This window comes from Littorina saxatilis, linkage group LG17, assembly GCF_037325665.1.
Source record: "Littorina saxatilis isolate snail1 linkage group LG17, US_GU_Lsax_2.0, whole genome shotgun sequence".
NCBI lineage: Eukaryota > Metazoa > Mollusca > Gastropoda > Littorinimorpha > Littorinidae > Littorina > Littorina saxatilis.
Window position 1 is genome coordinate 19,155,975 of NC_090261.1, and position 27,659 is coordinate 19,183,633.

General features: G+C 47.4%; 1 protein-coding gene and 1 non-coding gene across 6 annotated transcripts in view; both read left to right on the top strand.

The window, feature by feature from the left end:
• LOC138952783 (pyruvate carboxylase, mitochondrial-like) overlaps nucleotides 1-27,659 on the top strand; it is a 479,047-nt gene that overhangs the window by 238,899 nt on the left and 212,489 nt on the right. For all 5 annotated transcript variants that reach the window (XM_070324522.1, XM_070324518.1, XM_070324521.1 and 2 more), the window contains 2 exons: nucleotides 6,017-6,196; nucleotides 6,698-6,844. In XM_070324522.1, the coding sequence (XP_070180623.1) occupies nucleotides 6,017-6,196; nucleotides 6,698-6,844 (327 nt within the window). The remainder of the gene's footprint in view (nucleotides 1-6,016; nucleotides 6,197-6,697; nucleotides 6,845-27,659) is intronic.
• Nucleotides 8,688-8,806, top strand: LOC138953997 (5S ribosomal RNA). The gene has a single exon (XR_011451667.1). It is a non-coding gene; the product is annotated as a 5S ribosomal RNA (ribosomal RNA).

A 27,659-nucleotide genomic window follows, 5' to 3' on the forward strand; every position in this document is an offset into this window, starting at 1 on the left:
GATGTATACCGGTGATACTCATTCCTTTTTCTTCAACGCACGGAGCAAGACGTGCTGTTGCACTCTGGCTTTGATTTAAAGCTATTGGTCTTCACGGCCGTGACTGACCATCGAATCTTGGTAACGCTGTTGTTGTTTCATCTCTACTTCAAGTATTGGGTGAGAGCTTTCATTTTTATTACCGAGACGCGGTTGATTTAACTTTTGGAGCGTGTTGCAACTTGTGTTTTGGTTCAGTTTTGTCATACAAAATGGCGGACAAACCTTAAGATAAGGAGAGAGAGAAAACTCGGAGTTCGACCAGTCAGGCTTGCTCTCCCAGTTCTCAGTCAGGCAATGCGACCAAATCTAAAGTTAAGGTGGCTAATACCACTGCGTCACGTACTCAGAAAATTTTCACTGAGCGATAACGTTTCTGTTTACGTTTTCAACCCGGCGAATGATGAATTGTGTTCGGTTTCGATTGACAAACCTACCTCGTCTGTTTCGGCATCTTCCAAGAAAGTTCAAACGCCTAGCGCAGATTCATCTTTGACTAAAGCCGATTTGCTGGCGATTTTATCGTCTTTTAAAACAGAGGTACATGTTTTGATCTCGTCGGAAAGGCAAATAGCCTCACATGCTGCTCTGCCTCTTCCCTCGGGTGTTGCAAATGTTCATTCGCTTGCGCGGGTTCGCTCCGAACCTACTGCGACGGTCACGTCCGCTGGCGTGGTCGCAGGTCCAACGACGGTGTTGGAAATGTCGGACTCATCTTTTGACAAGTTCTTGTCTGAGTCTAGGACATCAGCACCTCCGGGTGTTCGGGGCGAAGTACACAAGCCTTTGACGTCGGTTTCCGTTTCGGCGGAATTGCACACCGATCGTAAGGGTTTTTCCACAAACCATCCGGCGCCACGGCCCCGGGCATGGGATGTGAAGGGCATGTGTCTGCTGGTTCCGCTCCCCCCGTTTCGGTCGGGGCGGCTTCCGGTAGACAGGTTACAGGATCTTCCGGTTCCAATTCGTTGGGGCTGATCGATGCTCATGCTATACAGTCCTCTGCTGGTTCCGCTCACTCCGATAAGGTCGGGGCGGCTTCCGGTGGCAGGAGGGGTTTGACTTCCGCTGGTAGCACTTCGCTGTCGGCGGGAGGCATTCATCAGCCTGTGGCTTCCGGTTCCGCTGTTGCGGCTTCCGCTAGCCTTTCTCAGGCTACATCCGCTTCCTTTCCCAGCCTTTCAGCTGGCATTGGGCAGACGGATGGTGATCCTATCCACGGATTTCCGGTTTCCGGAAAGTTTCACAACCGTTTCCGGTTTCGGCTCAAGTTGCCTCACCGGATGTCGGTTCCGCTGGACATCCCTCAGATGATCGTTATGATGCTTCTGTTGGGGATGAACAGGATATGGAGGAAGAAGCATCAGATGCAGATGAGGAAGCTCCTCGCCGACTTCCGGCTAAGCTACATCTTTTGTTGGCTTTTGCAGCAGAGGTTACTGCACACTGCTTCTCGGAAGGGGTGTCTGCGGCAACCACTTCCGCTGCTCCTCCTCCATCAGCTTTTGCTGACTTCGTCCCTTCTCAGGAACGGGCTGAGAACTTAAGTTTTTAGAGTCACCTGCTGTGGCTTATCAGCTTGCAAAAGTTTATCAGAGCGATGTTCCTCTTCCGCTGTTATCGGCTCATGGGGACGCTCCTGCAGAGGCTCAGCCCTGGCTTGCTGCTCCTGGTCGTGTGGCTCATCATTCTGCGACCACCAACCGGAAGCTTCGTCTCGCTAGCACTGGCAGACCTTTGATTTCTTCCTTTGCCTTGCCATTAGGCAAGATGGCTTCGGCGGCTGTCGCTTCCGGTAGCAGGATGGTTTTGCCTTCCGCCGTTAACACTTTGGTGTTGGCAGTCGGCAATCATCAGTTCTTGGCTTCCGGTTCCGCTTTTGCGGCTTCCTCTGCCTTTCCACGGGCTGCATCCGCTTCCTCCCCCAGCTTTGTGGCTGGCACAAGGGAGGTGGATGGTACATCCGTTCGCGGAGTTCTGGCTTCCGGAAAAAAAAATGTCCCAACCTTTTCCGTTTTCGGCAGATGTTGTCTTGCCGGGATTGGTTTCCGGTTCTCGTCCTTTCAACGATCGTTGGCATACTACTGAACAGGAAGCTGCCATCGTTTTGGCACTAGCAGCAGAGGTTAATACGCACTGTTTTCCCTGAGGGGTTAGCAGTAGCATAGTCATCTGCTGTTACTTCACCATCAGCTTTGGCTGATTTTGCTCCTTCTCAGGAACAATCTGCGAACTTTAAGTTTTAGAGTCTGCTTTGGTGGTTTTTCAACTTATGAAAGTTTTCTCAAACGACCTTTTACCCCACTTCTGCCTTTGCTGGCTTTATATGGGGAGGCTCCTGCTTCAGGTTTGCTGTGGCTTGCGTCACATTCAGCTGGTTTGAACCTTATTTCAGAAAATTTTCGAACTTTAAGTTCTTAGATCCACCCTCGGGGGCATTTGAAATTTTGGAAGTTTTTTCCAAATGATTCTCCTTTGTCACAACTTTCTTTGTGGACAACGAGGCGGTGTCGCTTTCGCTTGCGTCACTCGCGCAAGTAACGCATCACGCGCGGAGCGCTATCCGTAGGCCTCGGTTGCACCAAGCCTAAGGACTTTGTTGGTTCTTTTCTTCTTACAACGGATCCGCTCCCGGTTGCACCGGACTTGACGATCATACATCTTAATGTTTATAGCAAGGAGAAACTGTCTGTTTGTAAGAACAATTATCTCCTGGCTGTAGAAGATTGTGGCCGCGCTTCTTTCTATTATCGTCTTTGATCAAGACTTTGATTCGTTCTTTCCCTTGTGCGGTTACGTACTCACGGGATGCCTTTGTGTTCTGTCGGGACACATATATAAAGGATTTAGCTTTGCTATTCACCTGGGAAAAGGGCTCGGCCGACAGTATTGTTTTGTCGGCGAGACTTAAATCTCTTCCTTGCTCGAGGGTTCTCTTCGAATCCTCTTCTTTGCACGCGGACTCTTCTCTAATAAAGAGAAGCTCACAGCAAAGAAAAGCCCTCGGCCTGTCTTATCAAGGAAAAGCGCTAAGCTGTCTTTTCTCAGCTTGGCTTTTATCTTCCCGACATGGCACGTTGCCAAATACCCACCGCTTTATCCCCTCGGGGCGCCTTAGCGGTCGGGTTCAGTGGACAATCAATAGCACGTTTTCATTCATTCTATTGACAGTTATGTCAACTGGAGTCTTAGTGCTTGGCTTCACGCTGCTTTCTGCCTTTGTGTTTTACCACAGCGGCTAGAGGGGGATTAGGACTACCACTTTATTGAGGTCCTTTCTTGGGTCATTTACAAAGATCGTGCCGATGTTTACTCCCACCTTTGGATACACAAAATAGATCGTAAGTGGCTACATTTTATTTCGATTCTAAGCAATCAAACAAAGAGCTGGATCATGTTAGTGTCTTTTCTCGGCTGGTTCACAGACACAACCAATCACTGGATTCTCACACCTTTGCTCAGGCAAGGCGTTCCCATTGATTCTCTCTCCACCAGCGAAGCAGTTCTTCTGTCTCTTGTGGAATTCTTTCCCCTTGTCAGGCGAGAACATGTGTTGTTTCAATCAGACAACACCACAGTGGCCTTTTTCTCAATAAGCAAGGGGGGCATCTCGCTCCTTATCGTTGCCACATCGAGCATGCGAGATTTTAATGTGGTGTTATCACCACGAGATCTTATTAGCAGTGAAGTACCTTTCTGAGAGGCTCTATGACTTGGCAGACTCTCTAAGTCAGTCGGGCAAGTATGTCCACACGGATTGGACTCTATCTCACTACGCGCTTCTACTCCTTCTGGTGAATTTGGAGAAGCCGCTGATAGAAGTTTTTTGCCTCTCGGTACTATCACCTTCTGCTAAATGTTCGTCTCCCCGTTCCCGGATAATACTCTCGATTTTACTTTGAGCGGCCTGTCGGTCGCACATTATGGGCCCATTTTTCATTGGTTGCCAGCCCTTAAGGCCCTTAAAGCTGGCAAGAGGGCGCTGTTTTTTACACTCGATCCACACGAGTGTCTACTGTACGGGAATCATTGAGACGCTCAGGGGCTTCTGCCTCAACTCTGGATTTGGTCTAGAGATCCCATAAGGGTTCAGCGTCTTAGTTTCCATGTCACATTGACTGGCTTGGAACAAATGACGTAATATTAACGGAAAGAACTCCATTTCTCTCTGTTCATTGCAGGTGGCGAACCACCTATTTGGGCTTTCTGAATTTTCCCCACGTCTCTGTTTTAAGACGTTACGCGGTATCAATTGCACTGAAACAGCTAGGTCGCAAAATTTTTTCACTTGGGCTCTTTATAGCCATCGTGACTAAGGGAGCCTCCCTTTGGTTGGCTGAAAACAAATCTCCAGTCCCGACTTGGGATTTGCTCCTAGTTTTGGAGCTTTTGAGATCGGATTGTTTAATCCTTGACAAAATTAGCCTTACTAATCTAAACACGAGAAGCGGTCATACTTACTCTAAGTAGCTTCTGAGAGAAGTGGGAGTAGGTGCATTTTCTATCTGGTTTTGCTATAGACATCTCTTTGGAGATTAAGACTGATCTATAGCGCTTAGATTTAATTCAAATTTCTGGCAAAGAATCAGAAACCTGAGGAACCAGCTCCGATAATACAATTCAATCCACTTGCAATATTTTGGCTCTGTTAGAGTCATATTAGCCTATTGAACATTTCGAGTTTTAAATATATTTCTAACTCGCACTGATCCGTTTAGATCATCAGAACAAAGGCGTTTGTTTATTTCCATCAACTCTTGTAGAGGCAATGACTTAGTGAAGTCAACCTTAGCTAGATGGTCTGCCACATTGATTAGGCATGCCTACAGTGGTGGCAAGAAAAGGGGGGGGGGGCAGTCAGTCCTCCCTCTTCAGGCAGCACGGACTCAAGAAGTCAGAGTGTGGGCCTCTTCTTTACCTATTCTCAAGTCTGAGAGACTTACATAAGTCATGAATGCAGCTCATTGAACGTGCTAGAACGTAGTCATGAGTTTCTATCTGCGGGATATTTCAAGTACCCGCTATTATAGTACACATCTACTAGACATCAGAAGATGCCTTTTAATATGTTTATCTACGGGTCGTATCTGGTGCCCGGCAGTTCAGTACTTTCGGTCTGCCAGCTATTGTAGCTGCAGGCCAGATACTGGCGAGATGTTAACTGTGAGTAAATTTACCCACCACCTAGATTAGCAATCTGCTATCTATGTGAGTTGAGTAAGAATATGTAATTTAATATCAAATTTCATAAATAAATTTTGATTTAATTAATATACTTACCAACTCACATATCGAATTCCCTCCCAACCTGCCCCGCAAATTGTATGAAGGGGTATATGTTTCAGAACGGAATGAGTATCACCGGTATACATCCTGCGCATGCGCAGGGCACCGGTAGGGGAGATAACCACCACGGACCATGCCTTATATGGCATATGGTTTTTGTTTTAGAGTTATCTCCCCATGTTACCATGTAAGAGTGCTTCAATGTCTTAGCAACCAAACGAAGTTATTGCTATCTATGTGAGTTGGTAAGTATATTAATTAAATCAAAATTTATTTATGAAATTTGATAATACGGTACAATACAAAAATATCTGACCAGAAAAACCTCATGTAATGAAATGGAGGAAATACGGGAAATAGCAAGAATTACTGTTGAGAGTTTAATGATTCATGATTCTGCTTTTGTTTGTGTGGGTGTGCTTCACAGTGTGTGTGTGTGTTTTGTTTCAGGCAAAGTACAACTGTATTTCATTTGCATAATGGCTTCAGGAGGCCAAAAGATAGTGTTCAAAAGTCAAACATTTTCATCATGTTCTGTAGGTAAGAAAGGAAAAGTTTTGCATAAGAAGTTATTGATGTACATATGTAAACAAGTTTTGCTTTTAAATGACTGAAAAAAAATGCAGGCAAGAGATTTTATTTTCAACCAGTTTTGCCAGTGGCGGCTGTCTATGAGCGTCCATTGTTACAGGTGACCCCGTCATCCAAGGTGGTTGGCGACCTTGCCCAATTCATGGTGCAGAACAAACTGACCTCAGAGCTGGTGGAGGAGAAGGCAGCAGAGTTGTCTTTCCCTAGCTCCGTCGTTGAGTTCTTCCAGGGTGCCCTGGGAGAGCCCCCTGGTGGCTACCCTGAACCACTCCGCACGAAGGTTAGTGGCAGCTCTTCAGATGTGCATGTGAGGTCTGAAATCTGTTATTAAACATCTTTGTGAGGGACCATCCTTACTTTAGGATTGAACATGCTTGGCTGCAACCAAGTCAAAACTTTGTTAATGTGTGTAGGTGCCTCCTGTTCAGTGTTGTTCCCAGCCCCAGAGAACAAAAAGTCCATAGGTAAAGGTCCAATTGTTCTGGTTTTGTTCGCTTAGTAGGAAAATTGATAGAAGATCTCGATCTACATGTGGACTGGCCAGGATCTGAACAATGCTTCAGATAAAAAAAAAGTATGCGTCAATGACCAAAGAACAACACTGATCCTTGTTTCACAGCTGAGCAAGCATGCATGGAGTAATAGAAAACCAAAAACACCCACTATCATAACATGCTGTTCTTGGCTGGTATTGGATTAGAACACAATCTGTTTTGTTAGTGGATTTATCCAGGTATTTCCTTGTTGTGCATTGGAGTTACAGTTGATTTATAATCATTAGGTACTGAAAGGTGTGAAACCGATTGATGGTCGCCCCGGAGCGTCTCTGGAGCCGCTAGATTTTGGCGCCTTGAAGGAAGAGTTGGAGAAAAATCACAACATCCAAATCAGAGACCTTGACGTCGTCAGTGCCGCCCTCTACCCCAAGGTCAATCCTGGGTTGATATGTTATTAGATTGTGTGTGGTAATATGAGAGGGGGAGTAAGTGTGTGTGCATGGCTGATCTGTATGAATGCATGCATAGGTATGTGTGCATGTACCTTAAATTTGTGTTACAACTTTTGAGTATGTACAGTCTGTCTAAAAAATTCTTGAGAATTTTGCCTCTAAGATTTCAAGTATATGTTCATAACATATAAAAGACAGCATTTTATGTATCAATGTAAATGTTATTAAGTGCTCTATGTAAATGTTATTTAGTGCTCTATGTGAAAACCATATTCGATTTGTGAATTATCTCCCTTTGGCTTCACCAGACGACAGGTATTGGCCCTTGGTTGCGAATTTAGGGTTTACTGAAACAAACTTGTGATTTTTGACAGCTTAAAATAGAGCAACTAGATAAAAAAAAAAAGCTTGTAATTATATCTGAAGACATCCTTCTCCGTAGGGAAGCATACTTTTTTTTCAGTGTCACACCAACTGAAGCAGTCTAGCTTTGCGTAATATTTTTAAATGATGATTAAATCACATATTCTTACGTCAACTCACATATATAGCAAATAACTTCAGTTTGATGCTTAGACATTGAAGTACTGACCCTGGTAACAGGGGGAGGTAACTCCGAAATAAAAACAAAGCCTTGTTGGCAAGGTAATGGTAGTTACCTCCCCTTACCAGCAGCCCGCACAAGCGTGGGATAGGCTACCGGTATCTTCATTCCATCACTTCAACACGTGTGCTACAGACGTGCTTGAGTACTCAGGCTTTTTCAGCCTCTGGCCACTTTTATAGGAAGGCCATTGACCCTACGTATGCTTTAGGATTCTCTTGCTACTGTGTCAATATAACACTTACCTCGACAGTACTATTCTTGCACATTATCTATTATAGGCCGAAAAAATTGGACAAAACGCTGAGTGGGTACAATTATCTCCCATAACCATGCGCCACCGTGGATCCCAAGCACTGTCCGAGTGCTTCCCCCTTACAGGATGTAGGTGGCGCGTCCTCTTTCTTTTTTCGCGCGTGTCAGACCGGCTGTGTTTCTGCTACGCTCCCGGATTATTTTGGACTAAGAGGCTTCTTTTCTGTGTGGACTATCACCTGTTGGATTATTGTGTGTTATTCCACTTCTGGCTTGAGGCTACGTTGTGTTTCCTTCAACTTGTGCCTCCGTTTTTGTGTGGCGGACTCGGCGTGCCTCCCGTCCTACTTCGTGGTGACCGGTCGTCTGCTTCTCGTTTCGCCGCATTCACTTGAGTATTGACCTAAATTTTCTTTGAATTTTGTTAATTCTCGGTCTTTAAGGGTACGTACAGGGCGAGGTAGGATGTCTCGTCCTGTTTTGGGCTCTGGTTCTACGGAACCAGAGTCTGCCGGGGGCAACCCTTCTCCGGGCGCCCAGCGTTATGTTTTACGCACGGAGAAGGGGATCTTTCGGCGCTCCGACTCTCCCTCCCCAAACGCTTTGCGTTTGCGGCGAGGGAGGGCGGAGAAAGCCTGTTTGAGCAAGCTCAATGCGAGCTTGCTCAAACAGGCTGGGCTTGAGCCTGGGACTTCGGGCGGGGCTGCGCCGTCGAAGGTTCGGGGAAGGTCGAGGGGAAAGAAAAAGCTTCTTTCTCCTTCTCCTTCAGTGGAACAGGCTTCCCCCCCTTCGACGCTGTTGTCCGGCCCTCAGTCTCAGGCTTCAGCTCCTCCCGGTTTCAAGCCTGGGGGGAAGGTTTCCTTCTCCTCCCTGGCTCGAATCCGGGGGCAGGTCGATTCCCAACCCTCTTTGGGGGTTGGTGAATCCGATCTAGGGGCTACTGGAGAGACTCAGGTTTTGACAGCCAACGGCCATACCACGTTGAAAACACCGGTTCTCGTCCGACCACCGAAGTTAAGCAACGTCGGGCCCGGTTAGTACTTGGATGGGTGACCGCCTGGGAACACCGGGTGCAGTTGGCATTAAAATCTTCCTTTTCCGGTGCCTCTCCTGTGCCCTCCTCGGTTTCCACCGCTGTGGAAGCCAGGAGGGACACGGGTCCTCCTCTGAACTCCCTCGCTGGGTCGTCTGCTGCTGTTTCGACAGTAGTTTCGGCCTCTTGGGGGGGGAGATCGGAGGAGATGACGGGGTCTCTGAATTCCCTCCCCGCTGGGGTTGGGATGCGAATTGACCCCGTTCAGGGCGGTCCTGTGGGGGCAGGGGTTTCAGGCTTCGTGCCTACGACCACTGCTACTACGGTTCCCTCTGACGTCCGTGTGACTGGTGGCTGTCCCTCTTGTTAAGACGCTCCGGCCGACTAGTTACTGGACGTGGAGGTGTTCGACAGAACGTGGTACTTCTGTCGAATGGTCAGGGCGACGGGAACATTGTTTCTGTTGCTCAGACCGACACCTCCGACCGGACCGTCTTGACCCCACGCCATTCCTTAGCGTCTGGTGTTCGGGTGACGGATGGTCCGGACCAAGGGTCCGGAACGTTCCAGGCTTACGGGTCGGGATCGAACCGGACCCACGGGTCCCGACTGGACTTGACCTCCGGGTTTGGTCCGGACGGGACCCATGGTACGGGACCGTACCGGACCTTAGGGTCCGGTACGGGACAGTACCTCTGGCCCTTGCCGGACCCCCGGACCTACGGGTCCGGATGGTACGGTACGGGACCAGTGGTTCGGTCGGGACCGGACCACCCGACCACCTCTGTTGGTCTGGGTGGTCTGGCACCGAACCGGAACACACCGGACCACCGGACCTACGGGTCCGGATGGTACGGTACCGGACCAGTGGTCCGGTCGGGGCCGGACCACTCGACCACCTCTGTTGGTCCGGGTGGTCTGGCACCGAACCGGACCATGCCGGACCTACGGGTCCGGATGGTACGGTATGTCCACGTCCGACCGAGCCACCCGAACACTTCTGTGGGTACGGATGGTTCGGTACCGAACGGGACCTCCGGATGCTACGGGACCGGACCGAACCTACGGGTTCGGATGGTCCGGTACCGGACCAGTGGTCCGGTCCAAACCGGACCACCCGACCACCTCTGTTGGTCCGGATGGTCTGTCACCGAACCGGACCATACCGGACCACCGGACCTACGGGTCCGGATGGTACGGTAGGTCCACGTCCGGACCAAACCACCCGAACACTTCTGTGGGTACGGATGGTTCGGTGCCGTACGGGACCTCCGGATGGTACGGGGCCGGACCACAGGACCGGAACATCGGACCACCCTATCGGATCGGTCCGGACCACCCGACCACCTCTGTTGGTCCGGATGGTCTGGCACCGAACCGGACCTACGGGTCCGGATGGTACGGTATGTCCACGTCCGGACCGAGCCACCCGAACACTTCTGTGGGTACGGGTGGTTCGGTGCCGAACGGGACCTCCGGATGGTGCGGGACCGGACCGGACCTACGGGTCTGGATGGTCCGGTACTGGACCGGTGGTCCGGTCCGGACCGGACCACCCGACCACCTCTGTTGGTCCGGATGGTCTGGCACCGGACCACCGGACTTACGGGTCCGGATGGTGCGGTGTGTCCACGTCCGGACCGAACCACCCGAACACTTCTGTGGGTACGGATGGTTCGGTGCCGAACGGGACCTCCGGATGGTACGGGACCGGACCGGAACACCGGACCGGACCACCCTACCGGACCGGTCCGGACCACCCGACCACCTCTGTTGGTCCGGATGGTCTGGCACCGAACCGGACCTACGGGTCCGGATGGTACGGTACGTCCACGCCCGGACCGAGCCACCCGAACACTTCTGTGCGTACGGATGGTTCGGTGCCGAACAGGACCTCCGGATGGTACCGGACCTACGGGTCCGGATGGCCCGGTGCCGGACCACCCGACCACCTCTGTTGGTCTGGATGGTCTGGCACCGAACCGGACCATACCGGACCATGGGTCCGGATGGTACGGTATGTCCACGTCCGGACCTAACCACCCGAACACTTCTGTGGGTACGATGGTTCGGTGCCGAACGGGACCTCCGGATGGTCCGGCACCGGACCGGAACACCGGACCACCCTACCGGACCGGATCGGCACCCCCGACCGGACCGGACCATTTCTTTTCTGATCAGACCCGATGGGTTCCTGTTCAGTCTATAAATGGCGGGGGTTCGTTGGCTGGGCTGACCCAACAGTCGCAGGGTTGTTGTTTTTCTCCCCCTTCGGCTGCTGGAGACGTTTCGTCTTTGGGGCAGGGGTCTTCGCGGCCTCTTGCTTCTGTGGGCGTTTCTTCACAGCCTGCTTCATCGCTTTCGGCTCTTCCCCCTCAAGCTCCCTACACTCCTGCTTTTGAGGAGTTGTCGGGAAGTGAAGAGGAGAGTGAGTCGGAGGACGATAGGGAGGAGGATCAGGGTCGCCCTGAGGTTAACACTGATCCTCTACCCTTGCCGGTTTCTGATGGAACTTCCGAAGCTATGCTTCGTACTTTCCAACAGTACATGACAGACATCACGCGGCGTCTTGACGTCACGGATGCCTCTCTTAAGCGTCTGTCGTCTAGTGTTGACACACGGGACCTGGACCCGGGGTCTGAGGACGAGAGGCAGGAGGCTCGTCCTCGCACAACTAGAAGGACGTTTGAACAGTTTCAGGACGTCCTTCCCTGAGACGCCCTCTCGTCCTTTGAGTCCGCTTCGGCCCGGGCGCGGGAGGCTCACGCCGCGTCTGCCGGCGGCTCGTTTTATGAACGATCCGTCCGCCGGCAATTCGCGTTCCACCCTAGTCTTAGTGCCACGGTGGAAGCGGCAGCACATCGCCTGAGGAGTACAGATTCACGTGCTAACGCGACCTATGTTCCTCGGGAGGACGCGGGTTCAGTGCCATGCTTTCCTTCGGGAGGCGCACCTCCACTGTTTCCTCGTGTCCAATCTGTTTCGTCCCTCCCTTTTCCCTTTGACTCTCGAACTCTCCCTTTCCAGACTTCGAGTGTTTAGGGTGGGGCTGACGGTGATGTGTTCGTTGGGGAGGTGCCTTCGGTCAAGAAGGTGGAACTGAGCTCTGCTTCGTTCCACAATCTTGAGGCCACCGTTTCTTCCACAGTCGAGGCCCAATCACAGGCCTTGACATGGATGAGCACGCTGTCCACACTGTTGGACCCTCCCGATCGGGCAGAGTCCGATTCCACTCGGGTCCTTGACACGGTTCAAGTGGATCGGGCTTTGCATGCCGTGCGATCGTGCGTGACGTCTGCGGCAGAATTGGCCATTGGAACACGGGTCCACTTTATTGGCCCTGTTCCGTGATCATTTTCTGCCTACTTCTATAGTGCCTCCGGATATGAGGAAGAGTCTGAGGAACACGTTTCCTCAGCCTTCTTCCCTCTTTCATCCGGACACTGTTCGTTCTGTGGTGGAGTCCACACGCCAGAGGAACACTGATTCTCTGATGGTTGGCCTCGCTGCTTCGGCGACGGCGGCGGGGAGTAAGAGAAGTGCTACAGTCACCTCCAGCTCCCAGCCTCAGAAGAAGAAGAAGAAGCCAGTTTCACTGCCTCCTTCTTCCTCCTCTTAGGCGCCTGTTGCGTTCCCAAGCAAGACGAAGGGTGCTCAGACAGGTAAGGGGAAGCAGCACCACCAGGGGGGGTGGTCGCAAGCCTGCGCCTGCCCGCCAGCAGAATTTTCAGTGAGTCCCGGCCCTACGTTGACGCCCCCTCAAGTTGCCCCTCTTTCGTCCGTCGGTTCCCTTTTTCGGGCCCGCGGCATGTGGGGCAGACTGGTCTCCAACCAGTTTTTCTTGAGGGTGGTGTGGTCGGGGTTTTCTCTACCGCTGTCGTCACAACCTCCATTGTCCGCTCTAACCTGGACGTTCCCCCCTCCTCGAGACCCTGCCAGATGGCAGGCTCTTCAGGACGAGGTGAACTCGTTGGTCGAGAAGAAGGCGGTCTACCCCCTTTCTCAGCCTTCTCCGGGGTTCTGCTCCCGCCTGTTCACCGTCCCCAAAAAGGACGGCCGGTTCAGGCCGGTGTTGGACCTCTCCACCTTGAACTTGTACCTTCACAGGTGCAAGTTCAAGATGGAAACCCCTTCGTCGGTCCGGTTGGCCATCCGGCCAAACGATTGGGCCATGTCTGGGACCTCCAGGATGCTTACTTCCACATCCTGGTGGCCCCGGGGTACCGACATCTGCTCCGGTTCGTTTGGGAGGGCACAGTGTTCGAGTTTCGGGCCCTCCCATTCGGCCTGTCCTTGGCCCCTCTGATTTTCAACGGGGACAACAACACCACATGCTTAGCTTACCTTCGCCACCAGGGGGGCACCAATTCTCGGTCCCTCTCCCTGTTGGCGGAGGAGATTCTGCTCTGGTGCCAGACCAATCAGGTCCGGATGTCAGTCCAGTTCGTTCCGGGGAAACTGAACGCCCTGGCCGACATTCTCAGTCGGGGCGATCAGGTTCTCTCCACAGAATGGACCATCGCTCACAACGTTCTACAGCGTCTGTGGGCAAGGTGGGACCGTCCTCTGATCGATCGGTTCGCAACTCGATTCAGCGCTCGGCTTCCCAGGTACGTCAGCCCCTTTCGAGACATGAATGCGTTCCACTTGGACGCATTCACTCTCTTGTGGAGGCTCCTCGATGCTTACGCCTATCCCCCGACATCTCTGATTCCGAGGGTGCTGGCAAAATATCTGCAGGAACGACCAAGACTGATTTTGGTCGCGCCTTACTGGCCAACAGCTCCGTGGTTTCCAGATCTTCGCGGTCTCACCCACGTAGACCCTCTACCTCTGGATCTGGACGGGGGAGGTCTGCTCCAGCCTCGATCATGCCTCCCTCATCCACGTCCAGAGAGTCTGTGCTTGACCGCATGGCTCTTGTGCGCTCCAAACTGCTTGCACTAGGATTGCACAAGAGTTCAGTAGAGTTTTCCTTGAACGCTAAGAGGCGATCAACTAATCAGCTCTACGACTTACGCTGGAGAGCTTGGGCCACCTTCGCCTTGTCCAAGGGGATAAAGCCGCTTTATCCCTCAACACAGGACTTGGCCAACTTCCTGGTGGAAGTGTATCAAAAGAAGAGTCTTTCTTCTAAGACTCTTCTTGGATACAGATCTGCCATCGCTTCCACGATTGCGGCCGCTACTGGTCGCAGATCTGAACACTTGATCAGGTCCTCCCTCATCGCTAATGTCCTTTCGGGTATTAGCAATACAGCGGTGTCTAAACCTCGGGTTTCATTTCCCAAGGGGGATGTCTTTCTGGTCCTCAAACTCCTGCGTAGCAATGAGTTTGAACCCCTGGCAGGCATCAGTATCAAGTTGCTGATTTTTAAGACTAATTGTTCCTCATCGCTTTAGCCACTTGCCGTAGACTCAGTGGTATTCAAGCTTTGAGTGGCCTGGACTTTGACATTGAGTTCACCACACAGCAGTGGTTGCCAGCATGGTCACGTCAGTCTAAGATATGTTTCTTGGGTATATTTTCTTTTACGGTAGTACTGTTCGAAAATTGCCTGGGTATCTTAATCCTTGGATTTAAGTGATTTTGATTAAGGAGTTTAATACTCTACATATCACCCTCACACCACTCTGGTATTCTGTGCAAGAATAGTACTGTCGAGGTAAGTGTTATATTGACTGTAAGGCTTCTTTTTAAGCCTACTGTCTATATGATACTTACCGAGACAGTACTATTAGAGTTTCCCTCCCGCCTCCCCTCTTGATATGTTATGGGCTTTTTGAGGGTCTGCAGCTCATAAAGAAAGAGGACGCGCCACCTACATCCTGTAAGGGGGAAGCACTCGGACAGTGCTTGGGATCCACGGTGGCGCATGGTTATGGGAGATAATTGTACCCACTCAGCGTTTTGTCCAATTTTTTCGGCCTATAATAGATAATGTGCAAGAATAGTACTGTCTCGGTAAGTATCATATAGACAGTAGGCTTAAAAAGAAGCCTTACATTTGGTGAGAATGTTCCTTGTCTAACATTTGTATTCTGGTTTCTTTTCGCTTGCCACTTGTGAAAGTTTCTCCCTGTTGTTTTTTTACAGGGTGTTTTGGTTTCAAAATGGCTGACAAGAGTAAAAGCTCTGCCAAGCAGGTGTCAGCGCTATCTTCTCCGCCGGGCAGTCTAGCGAAATCTAAAGCCAAATCTAAGACTAAGTCCCTGCCTAAGGATAAGGTTGTTTCGCATTGTGTTAAACCATCTGTGGTTAAGGTCTTTAACCCTGAGAGAAACGAATCCGTGCGAGTTGAGTTTAGACTCTACATCTACTGCTCGGGTGGTTACTCCTGTACTTTCTCCTGCCCCTGTTTCGCAGGCGAGCCAGAATGTCACTAGAGATGAATTGTTTTCTATGCTTTCTTCCTTTAAAGCAGAGATGAAGGACATGCTCGCATTTGAACGAGTGGTAGCTTGTTCGACGACTGCCTCTTTGCCCCCCGGGGTCGGCGATGGTGCGTCTCTCTCTAGGCTTAGGCCTTCCGCTACCATCACGTCTTCTGACGTCGGTCCCAGTTTGTCAGGTACGTCGACTTGCTCTTCCGGGCTTCCGGTCGAGTATGGTCAACCAGCACCACCTACGATCAACGCTTCGGCGTTTGTGGGTGGTGTTTGCGAGGACTCTCCGATGTACAGCACTTAGGCGCTTACCGGGTTTTCTCGAACACCCTTTGTCTCCCGTTCCGCTTCGGCGATTCAAGGCGAACATCGGGGGTGCGTTGCCTAGAGCTAACAATCTCTTCGCGCAGAGACAAAAAGTGTTCATGTTGTAGGCAACGCTATGTTCGTGGCAAACTGTCCTACCCTCTCTACCTACTTTCAACTAAATGGACCCGTCTCTTCGCTAATGGCCGAGTCCATGCATGCATATTGGGGGCGATCATGCAAACAGTCGCTTTGTACTTGGAACAGCATTGGCCCTCAGGATATCTGTGTGAGTGTGTGTGTTTCGTTCCTCACGTGAAGAAGCAGGGTCTTTCCTTTTTTTTTTTGTGGTCAGATTCACAGTTGGATTTCTTGTTGATTCCGTGAAAAAATGTTGTGGTCTTCATGTCAGTCAATAAAGGTTGATTAAAGGTGAAGGTTTAGGAGTAAATAGCCCGTGTGCGCTCTCTCTCTCTTTCTCTCTCTCTCTTTCTCTCTCTCTCTCTCCGTGTCTCTGTCTCTATCTTTCTCTCTCTGTCCGTCTGTGTCTCCCTCCCTTTCTCGCTCTTTCTCGCTCTTTCTCGCTCTCTCTCTATCTCTCTCTCCTCCCTCTCTCCCGCCCCCCCTCCCCCTCTTTCTTGCCCCCTCTCGCCCTTCCGCACACACGCACGCGTAAACACGCACACACACACGTGCACTCACTCACACACATTAACATACACAAACACACATAAACACAAACACACACACACACACACACACACACACACACATACGCACATGCAAACAAGCAAATACACACTTCATTGCACGGAGATATAAAGGTGAGGGAGGGGGGAGAGAGAGAGAGAAAAAGAGACAGAGAGAGTGACAGAGAGACAGAGAGGGACAGTGAGAGAGGTAAAGAGAAAGAGAGAAAGAGAGAGGGGGAGACAGACGGACAGAGAGACATACAGAATATGTGTGTGAGAGAGAGAGAGAGAGAGAGCTCTTTCCCTCAGTATGCCTCATCACAATAACCCGCACGTTTCACTATCTGCACGCATTCTTCTCGCTCTGACTTTTTGTGGATGTCAGCCTTTTCAATCTTAAGTCCGATCTCGTGAAAAAAGCAGATAACGCGACCTTGCAGCAAATACAATATTACACACAGAACCACAGGTCAAACAACTAAACAAGCAAAGAAAGACACACAACTACACGCACACACACACGCACACACACACACACTCAAAAAAGCTTGCGCACACGAACACACACACATACACACACACGCACACATGCAAACACACACAATCACAAGCGCATGCGCTCATACAAATACATACACACACACACACACTCACTTGCGCACAGGCAAACAAGCAAATACACCCACACAGTTCATTGCACGGGAAGGTTGGGGGGGGGGGGGGAGAGAGAGAGTGGCAGAGAGAGAGACAAAGAGATAGAGGGGGAGAGAGAAAGAGGAACAGAGAGAGGGGGAGACAGAGAAAGAGACGAACAGAAAGAATGTGTGTGTGTGTGTGGGTGTGAGAGAGAGAGAGAGAGAGAGAGAGAGAAAGAGAGGAGGGAGGGAAAAGAGAGAGAGAAAGAGAGCAAAAAAGATACGAGAGAGAGACTTTCAGACGGACACAAAGAGAGACGGACAGATATAGAGAGAGAGGTAAAAAGAAAGAGAAAGACATAGGGAGAGGGATATATAGAGAAAGAAAGAAAGAATGAAAAAGAGAGACAGAGACGCAGACAGACAGGCACAGAGGGACAGAGAGAACGAGACGGAGAGACTGCGAGAGAGAGAAAGAGAGAGAAAGAGAGAGAGTCAAACAGCAAGCTCAGTACAGTGCAATAGTTTCTGGCGTGCCACCTCTCAGGTACGTTACAGAATGCTCGGCACAAACTCCCGTTGCCTAGACCATTCTTGGCGAGCGGTCGCCTTTGTTACGCTTCAGTGACCCCAGACAATGGTATTCGAGCGAGCGTTCGCGAGCGATACAACAAAACTATGCGTTGCCTAGAAAACGTTTGCAAACGTTCTGTTACGGTCTGCTTAAGCAACGCACCTCGGGTAACTGCTCATACTATGCTTGCGTTCAACTCGGCGCCTGTGAGGAGGAGCGGTGAAGCATGTCGGCTTGTTTCTCCGGGTTCGGCTTCTGCGGTTCAGACCTACGGGAGACAGGCAGCAACAGATTCAGCGCACGACACTGTCGTGGCGGTTGACGTTGTCGGCAATTATCGGTCTTCTACTTCCGGTTCCGCTTCGGCAGTTCAGGATGTTTGTAGAAGGACCACATCAACTTCCGGCTTCAAGCCTGCTGGGTTTTCGGTGGTTGCTGTCGACGGACCGCTGTCCTCCACTTCCGGTTCCGTGGTTCCGGCTTGTGGGAGACAGAATGCAGCAACTTCCGCTCGTAGTGCTTCGGCGTTTCTGGTTGCTTCCGCACAGGGGTACCCGTCTGCTACTACTGGTTCCGCTTCTGTGGTTCCGGGTTTCGGTAGCGCCACTTTTACGCATGCTTCGCACAGTGCTTCGGCGCTCGGAGTTGGCGCTTTTCAGCCAAGAGCTCCCGGTTCCGCTTCGACGGCTTGGTGTTCTGGCTGTCAGGCTGTGGCACCTGACACTTATGGTGTTTCCGCTTCTCAGCTTCCGGGACACGTTGTGTCCGGCGCTTTGGGACAGTCATGTTCTGCTTCGGCCAATGACGCTTCCAAGATTTGGGATTCCGGTTCTCTTCCGGAAAACTATCCCGTGGACGCGAGCGAAGGCATTGATGATGATGTGGATGGTGATGACTCTTCCGAACTGGCTACTGGATTAGCACATTCCTAGCACGTGCCACAAATGTGCTACGCCTGGTACATTTCTAGCATGCGCTACAAATGTGCCACAAAAGTTCCAATTTGGCACATTTGTGGTACATGAGCTAGAAATGTACTACAAAAATGCAAACCTGCTACCAGGTGTAGCACATTTGTGGCACATGCTAGAAATGTGCTAATTAGCACATTTCTAGCATGTGCCACAAATGTGCTACACCTGGTACATTGCTAGCATGTGCAACAAATGTGCTACGCCTGGTACATTACTAGCACGTGCCACAAATGTGTTACCAAACTAAACCTGCTATTGGATTAGCACATTTCTAGCACGTGCCACAAATGTGCTACGCCTGGTACATTTCTAGCACATTTGGCACATTAAAAACTTAATTGTAGCTTATATTAACTTATACTTATTGTATTTTTTTATTAATACTAATATTGTGCTATAATTTATAAATCCAATTGTACTTGTAGGTTTGCTGTTTTGTGGTACATTTCTAGCGCAAAGCAGCAGCAGCTATTCAAGCAATAAACCGGGTGAAAAATGCACATATTAGCACATTATTGGCATGTTAATAGTACACTATCGGCACACTGACCTAAAATGCAATTCACAAAATTATGATCTTGTTCAAATCACTTCAATTGATTCACACACACATACATTATATATGCAAAAACAGAAAACCCAAAATAGATGTAGAAAGAATAAACCGCTTTTATTGAATGAATATGGAATGTCAGTAACACACACTGACCACAGACCTATAGATCCTTATGGAAAATGAATGTCATTTACACATTACACCTACCTAGATTCTCATTGAAAATAAATTTCAGTTCCACGTGTTATTGTTTTGGAATTTGAGGTCAGTTGGGTAAGTGACACTTTACGGCGAAAACTTGAACTTCGCTGTCCCCGTTTTGTGACGATCAAGATTTCAAAGTCAACTATGGCACAAGCTTCTGTAGTTAACCTTCACCGTACTTTGTGGGTTGCGGACGACCCAGAGCCTCACAAAAGCGACTTTATCTCTGAAACTTTTTGGAGTTTTTAATTGAGACTTCATGTAATCTCTAATCACCATACGACCTTTCCATTGCCCATTTTTGACTCACATGCGAAGCAAAAGTGAGTCTATGTACTCACCCGAGTCGTCCGTCCGTCCGTCCGTCCGGAAAACTTTAACGTTGGATATTTCTTGGACACTATTCAGTCTATCAGTACCAAATTTGGCAAGATGGTGTATGATGACAAGGCCCCAAAAAACATACATAGCATCTTGACCTTGCTTCAAGGTCAAGGTCGCAGGGGCCATAAATGTTGCCTAAAAAACAGCTATTTTTCACATTTTTCCCATTTTCTCTGAAGTTTTTGAGATTCAATACCTCACCTATATATGATATATAGGGCAAAGTAAGCCCCATCTTTTGATACCAGTTTGGTTTACCTTGCTTCAAGGTCAAGGTCACAGGAGCTCTTCAAAGTTGGATTGTATACATATTTTGAAGTGACCTTGACCCTGAACTATGGAAGATAACTGTTTCAAACTTAAAAATTATGTGGGGCACATGTTATGCTTTCATCATGAGACACATTTGGTCACATATGATCAAGGTGAAGGTCACTTTGACCCTTATGAAATGTGACCAAAATAAGGTAGTGAACCACTAAAAGTGACCATATCTCATGGTAGAAAGAGCCAATAAGCACCATTGTACTTCCTATGTCTTGAATTAACAGCTTTGTGTTGCATGACCTTGGATGACCTTGACCTTGACCCACATGTATTTTGGTAGGAAAAATGTGTAAAGCATGTGAGTCGTATGGGCTTTGCCCTTCTTGTTTGAAAGATTATCTTTGTAAACAAACAAATAAACGATAACGTAATTTGAACTACACAGTCCGGATGATGTGAATGGTGGACGACCCACATGGAATTACGCAGAGGCACTCGTCACGAGATGAATGTTACGTTGTTTATCCTTATTCGGATGACGTGGGTCGTGTACGACCCATAACTTTTTACGTTGAATCCTTTGGAAAGTGTGGGTCGTGTCATCCGGACTGTGAAGTGTGGGTCGTGTCATCCGGACTGTGTAGTCCAACGCTTGATCCGGTGAAGGTTAAAAGGAGAGTCAGAATGCCCGGGTCTTGATCCATGACCATGTCATTGATGCAGAAAAAGGCAGCTCACATGGGACTGCAGGCCATCAACTGCAAACACAAATAATATTCATATTAAAGGTGACTTTAATACTTATGCACTTTAAATAATTTATTTAAGGTCGAGAAAAAACATTTGGGTTTCTGTTTCAAGTGTTTGTTGGATTCTTCCATTCCTCCAGACTTGACAGTTGACAAGAAAAGCTACTCTTCACTGTGCACATGTATTCAGGGGATACTTGAAAAAAACAGCATAGTAGTTATTATTACTGTTGTCTAATACAGTAATACTAATAACTAATTAATTTACAATTCAACATTTGATATTTTAATTTAATTTTGAAGAGAAACAATTAGATAAACTTGCTAATTTTCAAATACTAAATGTATGGAAGGAAATAATTGGTTGGCAATATTAAAAATGACGAACGCAAGCACTCGATCTCCGTGGATGCAAGTGAGCTATAAAGTATAAAGAATGTCCATGGCCGATGACTCATAACTAAAGTGCTCAATTCAAACTCAAAGCTAAGTTCTGTTCTACTTCTAGTGGCACTGGTAATAATAGTAGTACTGCAAAATTTGAAGCTGTTTCTGTAACAGTAACTTGAGTAAGTGGAAGTTTGAAAAGAGTAAAGAATGTGTATGTTTGTCTTCGTGCCATACTACCAAGTACCAGTCATCTGACAGTGACACTGTGTCTATGATTTGAACTTCACTTTTCAGTCACTCGACTCACTGGGTCAGCACAATAGCTACACTAAAAGTTAAAATACCACTGTATCAAAACAATCTACACAACTTACCAACTAGAGTGAAGAGAGTGAGACAGAGTCAGTCATGACTCATTGCGATTCGGGTGGAGGCAGAGTGGATGTTTCGTTTCTGACTTACTTTAGCAAGTAGACGTGTCAGCCATGGTTCTCCAAGTTGCAAAGGACCGGCTTCGCATGGAAGTAGTTGTGGATCTCAACATAGCAACAATATTGTAGACTTTGATCCCACACTTAGATATCCAGTTCAAAAGCTTCGTTCATGATGCATTCCTGGGAAAATATCCACTCTGTTTCAGTGTTTGAATCTTAGAGCCTTCGTGGGGTAGAATCAAAATGGCGGTGTATTTTGTCTCCTTTCATTTGATTGGGCGATATTTTTAGAAGTAGCCACTCACGCGAAGCGACACAATACATGATCAATGTTTACACCAGGCAAAGACAAGAAAAATTGAGAAGCTTGTGCATACCATGCAGACAAGAGTGAAAAGTAGGATTTGGCCCAGAAATGTTTCCAAATCACTAATTTTTTTTTAGTTTTTTTTTTTAATGTACATTTGTTTTAATCACATTTTTTTTATTCAGTGGATGCAGCAACATTTTCATGTTCTGCTTATTTTGAAGTTAAGCTGTGTTTCAGGTAATAAAAAAAAAAAACGAAAAAAAGAGTAGATTTTGAATAAGTTAATGTACTGTGTTTTTTTGTTTTTTTTACAGAGAAAGCATATTTTGTTTCTTCTTATTCCACATTGACTTCCTAAAAAGTTTAAGTCCAAAATGCTTTCTCATAGTGACCTTCTCCATTTAAAATCTTGAAGGAACTTAAGTACAATTATACCTTCTTTTTTTTTTAATTTTGTTTATTTTTCACAAAAGCTATCCAGATGTGTGGATTTTGTATCAATGAGTATACAATTTAATACATTATGCTAATCTTTTATAAAGCTGATTTTGTGTGAAATTATGTGTTTATATACATTTTAACCATGAATCCCTGTGTTTTTACCCTGTATCCTATTTTTTTTCTTGTACTTAATTTTTACTGTGACAGTTTCTTTAGTTTATGCAAAATTCTGCTAAGTCCAAGATTGGCATATTTGTAGCATACTGTGAAAACAACTAAGTCTTTACTAGCACATAGAAATGACAAAGTATTTCATTGGCATATTTGTAGCACACAAGAAAATAGCTAAGTCCATGATTGGCACATTCGTAGCACATACCGTACTTTCCGGGTGACAAGGCGCTTCGTTATCTAAGACGCACCCCCTTCTTTTTAAAAAAAATTGTAATCCAGTCACCCATTGGACGCAGGGGGCCGATAGGGCGCACCAAAATGACCCAGTTTTTGCCATGAGAGGTGGTTCCCCTGTCATATCTGAGAGAGGAAACACTTCCTGCACTGGGGTCAGTGACCGGTCAGTGACCGACTTTAACTGAGTGAAAATATGTGTGCTCTGTGTGTGCGGCCAGATCAAAGGCATTGTGATAGCTGGGTGGTCTTGTTAAAAGACACGACCTTCTTCCCAGGGGTCAATGACCCAGTTTTTGCCATGAGAGGTGGTTCCCCTGTCATATCTGAGAGAGGAAACACTTCCTGCATCGGGGTCAGTGACCGGTCAGTGACCGAGTTTAACAGAGTGGAAATCTGTGTGTGCGGCCAGATCAAAGGCAGGGCAGTACCTAGTAGCTGAAACATGCATTATCACAAGTTGTTTGACTGGTACTCAAGCGGTCTCTTTGATTTTTTTCGTATTTCATACACGGATTAGCCGCTTCGTTATACAAGACGCAGGGGTCGAACTCAAGGAAAAAAGTTGCGCCTTATGACCCGGAAAGTACGGTAATAAAATAACTAAGTCTGTGATTGGCACATTTCTAGCACATGCAAAGAGCACACAGTTGTTGGTTAGCACATTTCTGGTATAGAATAAAATGACAAAGTCCATGATTGGCACATTTCTAGCATAGGATTGAAACCTGTAGCACATTTTGTGGTATACCACAAATGTACCAATGGTTGTTCGTGGCACATTTGTAGTATACGTTTGGTACATTTAGTACATTTGTAGCATAGGATTAGCACAAAATTGGTATACCAATAATGTGCTAAAAACTGTAGGGGCAGGGCGAAGGACGGTGTGTTTAAGGTCGCTGCCATCTGGCACACTGGAGATGATGCCAAGAGCTTTCCACCAAGAGCTTTGGTCAAATGTCAACACAGGTGTCGTGGGTAGAAAATATGCACGTGGTGTCGCTAGGATTCAAGTCAATTATCGGCATAAATACTATGGAAGACAGTCCTGGATAGCTTCCCTTGTTCCCGCAGTGGGGCACTGCGGTTATGAAATTAAAAGCCCCTCCTGTTTTTGGAACCGCAGGAGCTTTCTAGTTTGCTGTTAGGTAGATTTTTGGTTCCTCTTTCCTGTCATGCTCTCTTTTTCTTCATGAATTCTTTTCCTTTTTCTGCCTTCTTGCTCATTCACCTGTATTTTTTCCAAAAATCTCTTCTCTTGCCGCTTGTCTCGCGATTCATGTATAGTTTAATCTGTTAGTGTTCTGATGTAAGTCCAGCAGTAGATAGGTTAAGCCTATTTTAACATACTGGAAACTGGTAATCTTCCAGTAGGTATTAATTTAGTTTTACTAAAGCCTGCTGGGACACAAGTAATGGGTTAGTGCATTTGTAAACAGGAATCGCTTGACAAGTGGCCCCCTTCATCCCCTCCTTCCTCGTCCTGATATGGCTCTGCGTAGTCGGCTGGACGTTAAGCAACAAATAAACAAACAAACAAAGCTTCCCTTGTGGATGACTTGCATGAAACCAGACCAAGAAGGTCTGTACTTGTTGGGTTGCAACAGCCAGCAAGCTTTCCACAGCAGATCCACCTTTGATGTTACATCTCCTACAAATAAGTTTTCAAGATGTTCAAATTTCAGCTTCTCCCGCAGTGGGGCACTGCGGTTATGAAATTAAAAGCCCCTCCTGTTTTTGGAACCGCAGGAGCTTTCTAGTTTGCTGTTAGGTAGATTTTTGGTTCCTCTTTCCTGTCATGCTCTCTTTTTCTTCATGAATTCTTTTCCTTTTTCTGCCTTCTTGCTCATTCACCTGTATTTTTTCCAAAAATCTCTTCTCTTGCCGCTTGTCTCGCGATTCATGTATAGTTTAATCTGTTAGTGTTCTGATGTAAGTCCAGCAGTAGATAGGTTAAGCCTATTTTAACATACTGGAAACTGGTAATCTTCCAGTAGGTATTAATTTAGTTTTACTAAAGCCTGCTGGGACACAAGTAATGGGTTAGTGCATTTGTAAACAGGAATCGCTTGACAAGTGGCCCCCTTCATCCCCCCCTTCCTCGTCCTGATATGGCTCTGCGTAGTCGGCTGGACGTTAAGCAACAAATAAACAAACAAACAAACAATTTCAGCTTCAGCAGGCCATCACACGCTTGTCTGTTGTAGTACTGGATGTCAACTTTCGCCCTTTTCACTATTCTTCTGGCTTGACGTCAGTTCTTCTTCTGATCCTGTCTGTTTTCCCGATGGTCGGAGTGACAGTAGCTATCATTCCCATCCCATGACACGTGTTGCACCAGTCAAGTGTTGCTGTGTTGTGGTCGAGGTTGTCTGCAACATACTGTGTAAAGTGGCCATCAACTTGAAACGCAACGTTGTTTTCTGAAACGGCAGCATTCATTTCATAGGTCAGAACCTCTTTGTACGATGAACAGAATCCCAGAGAATACAATGTGTCAATGAGAAACTTTGAATCAAAACAGTGATGCATTTGCACAGCTAGTCCGATTTGTAGGGGACTCAGCAACAATCGTGGGCGAGATGCCTGCATAATTGCCTGTCCAATCGATGAGACTTTCACGCTGGTTTCCTTTCCACTGAAGATGTTTTCAAGAAAAAGCTGTAAGGACTTTGCAACAAACTCTAAGTTGGCGCCACGCGATGGAATGTCATCTGATCACTGGGGTACATTGCACGGGATGTCGGCACTGCTCTTATGTCACTCTTTAGCAGGTGGTCTGCAGCGGTTTTGAGAATCAGATCCTTCTGTGCATCCTCATCTTTGACCTTTTTTGCATAAAAGTTATGCAGAATTGAAGAGGCTGTCTTCCTGAACGTTACGACATTTGACTTGCCGCTCACTTCCGTGACGATGAGCTGCTCACCAAAATAATTGTGTAGTTCTAGCTTCATCGTCGGATGGCTATAAGCATCATCTGTAAACTCATTCATTTTGATAATCAGGTCGTTCACTATGTTCGTTGTCATTTTGAACCAGATAGGTAGCAACTTTCTCAAACGCTTCAGCTTTCCTCTCGTTTTTTGGTCGACCAAGTTTCACCTGTTTGTTGCCTTGATGTGACTGAGTAAACTGTGGTGGTCTTTTCCTGCTCCGAAAGCAAAGACTACATAGTAGATTGCGTCAGCAGCTGGCAAATCTGATACAAACTCCAGTCTGCTTCTTACCGTGTCTGCCCATTCATCATCGCGCTGATAACAAACTTGAACAATGTGCGTTCAAAGTCATGTGTCCTAACTGGGTCTTTGGGACCAGAGCGCTAGTCAAGTTTTGCTTCCTTTACCGCAAAAAAGGCAATATTTAGCAAAGTCAAAACATTATTTCTGTGAGCGCAAATTCTGTGCAACAATTTGATAAAGAGTTCTCTTTTTCTTCTTTCTTCTTCAAAACACTCTGAATGTTACGTGTCATTACGGCGACAAACCTCGTGCACTGCTTCACCTTCTGATAGACAAACGGCATCACCACGTTGCAGACTAGCCTTGTTTATGGTATCTCTTCCTCTGTCTGTTTGCACAACAGTCTTCCCGCCAAGGTTAAAGGCACAGTAAGCCTCCCGTAAACCATCACAGAGCTCCCCGAGCGTCTACATACAGTACAAGCATACTTCCATTTAAACGCTCACCGAACGGGAACATCCTGGCTGCTTTCTGTCGAGCGTGAGAAATTTTCAAAGAATTTATTTTCATGGACTTGGCCCTTTACAACAATGGCGCCTCGTTTTGGTGCTGGACGGCTGTTATGAATATCCCGGAAATCACGCCCGGACAGTAAGCCTCCCGTAAACCATCACAGATACTGTCAGGCTTTTACACACAGTACAAACACCCTTCCATTTGAACGCTCACCAAACGGGAACATCCTAGGTGCTCTACGTAAAGAGCGAGCAATTTTTAAAGAATTAATTTTGCAGATTGTCTCGAACACTTTTTGGACCCATCCTGAACTCAGGTCAAAAATGAGTTACTTCCCTTAAATTGGCGATAGCCGTGGATCGATGATTATCAGAATGTTTTTGGACCGTGGTGCGTTTTTGCGCTAGACCTAACTTTTAAAATCTAAATAATAAATTGACAGCTTGTTACACAAACATTCTTTAATCATAAAAAAATTCTTTTTTCATCAAGACAAGATCAGTGCAATTCGAAGTTGTGAAAGTTTGAAAAAAGAAAAGCCCGGAAGCAGGGTCACGCAAGGGTTGTAGCAGACGACGGTTTACTAGTGCGGCATATCGCCGTTCCTCTCAAAAGTCAAAAGCCATCGCTAGAGTTCTTGTTAACCACAGCCGTTTGTTTCGTGCATAAAAACGTGCTATTGTAAATAAGCTCACATCGAGTCGCATTCAAATGACTAACTGACGACTACATTGTGAAAAAGGGAAACTGGATCACACGGGTTCACGATGGCTCAGGGGTAAGATAAACCACGCAAAAATAAATTCTTTGAAAATTGTTCGCTCTTTACGGAGGGCACCTAGGATGTTCTCAATCGGTGAGTGTTTAAATGAAAGGGTGTTTGTACTGTGTGTAAAAGCCTGACCGTATCTGTGATGGTTTACGGGAGGCTTACTGTGCCTTTAAGCGGATCACCACACAAAACACACATGGTTTGGTAATTGGAATAAAAACCTGCAGAATATATTAAACTGAGCATTAGTCATTTTGTGTTATATCATTTTAGACATTTAATCTGGCGGGAATAACACACACACACACACACACACACACACACACACACACACACACACACACACACACACACACACACACACACACACACACACACACACATTACAGCAGAACAACTTGAACTCAAATTTCAAAGAAAATTTACTCATGGCGTAATGCTCGCTCTCATTTGACATTGTGGCGCAACCAGTAAAATCCGAATGTCCTAACTCAATAGAAAGCATAACGACTTTTCTCCCGAATCATCTTTCCGCTGATATGAATGATTCGTCGCCTTGCATCGCTAAACTTGACCACGATCGTTGAGGTCTTCGTACAGGCTCCTCTCTTTGCGTACTTTCGCTTCGCTATCCTTCTCACCATCTAGATAACACCGAGTCCTTATTATCCTTGACGACACACAGGATTTTCGTATTCTCGACTCCCAAGGAAGTCGCCGCG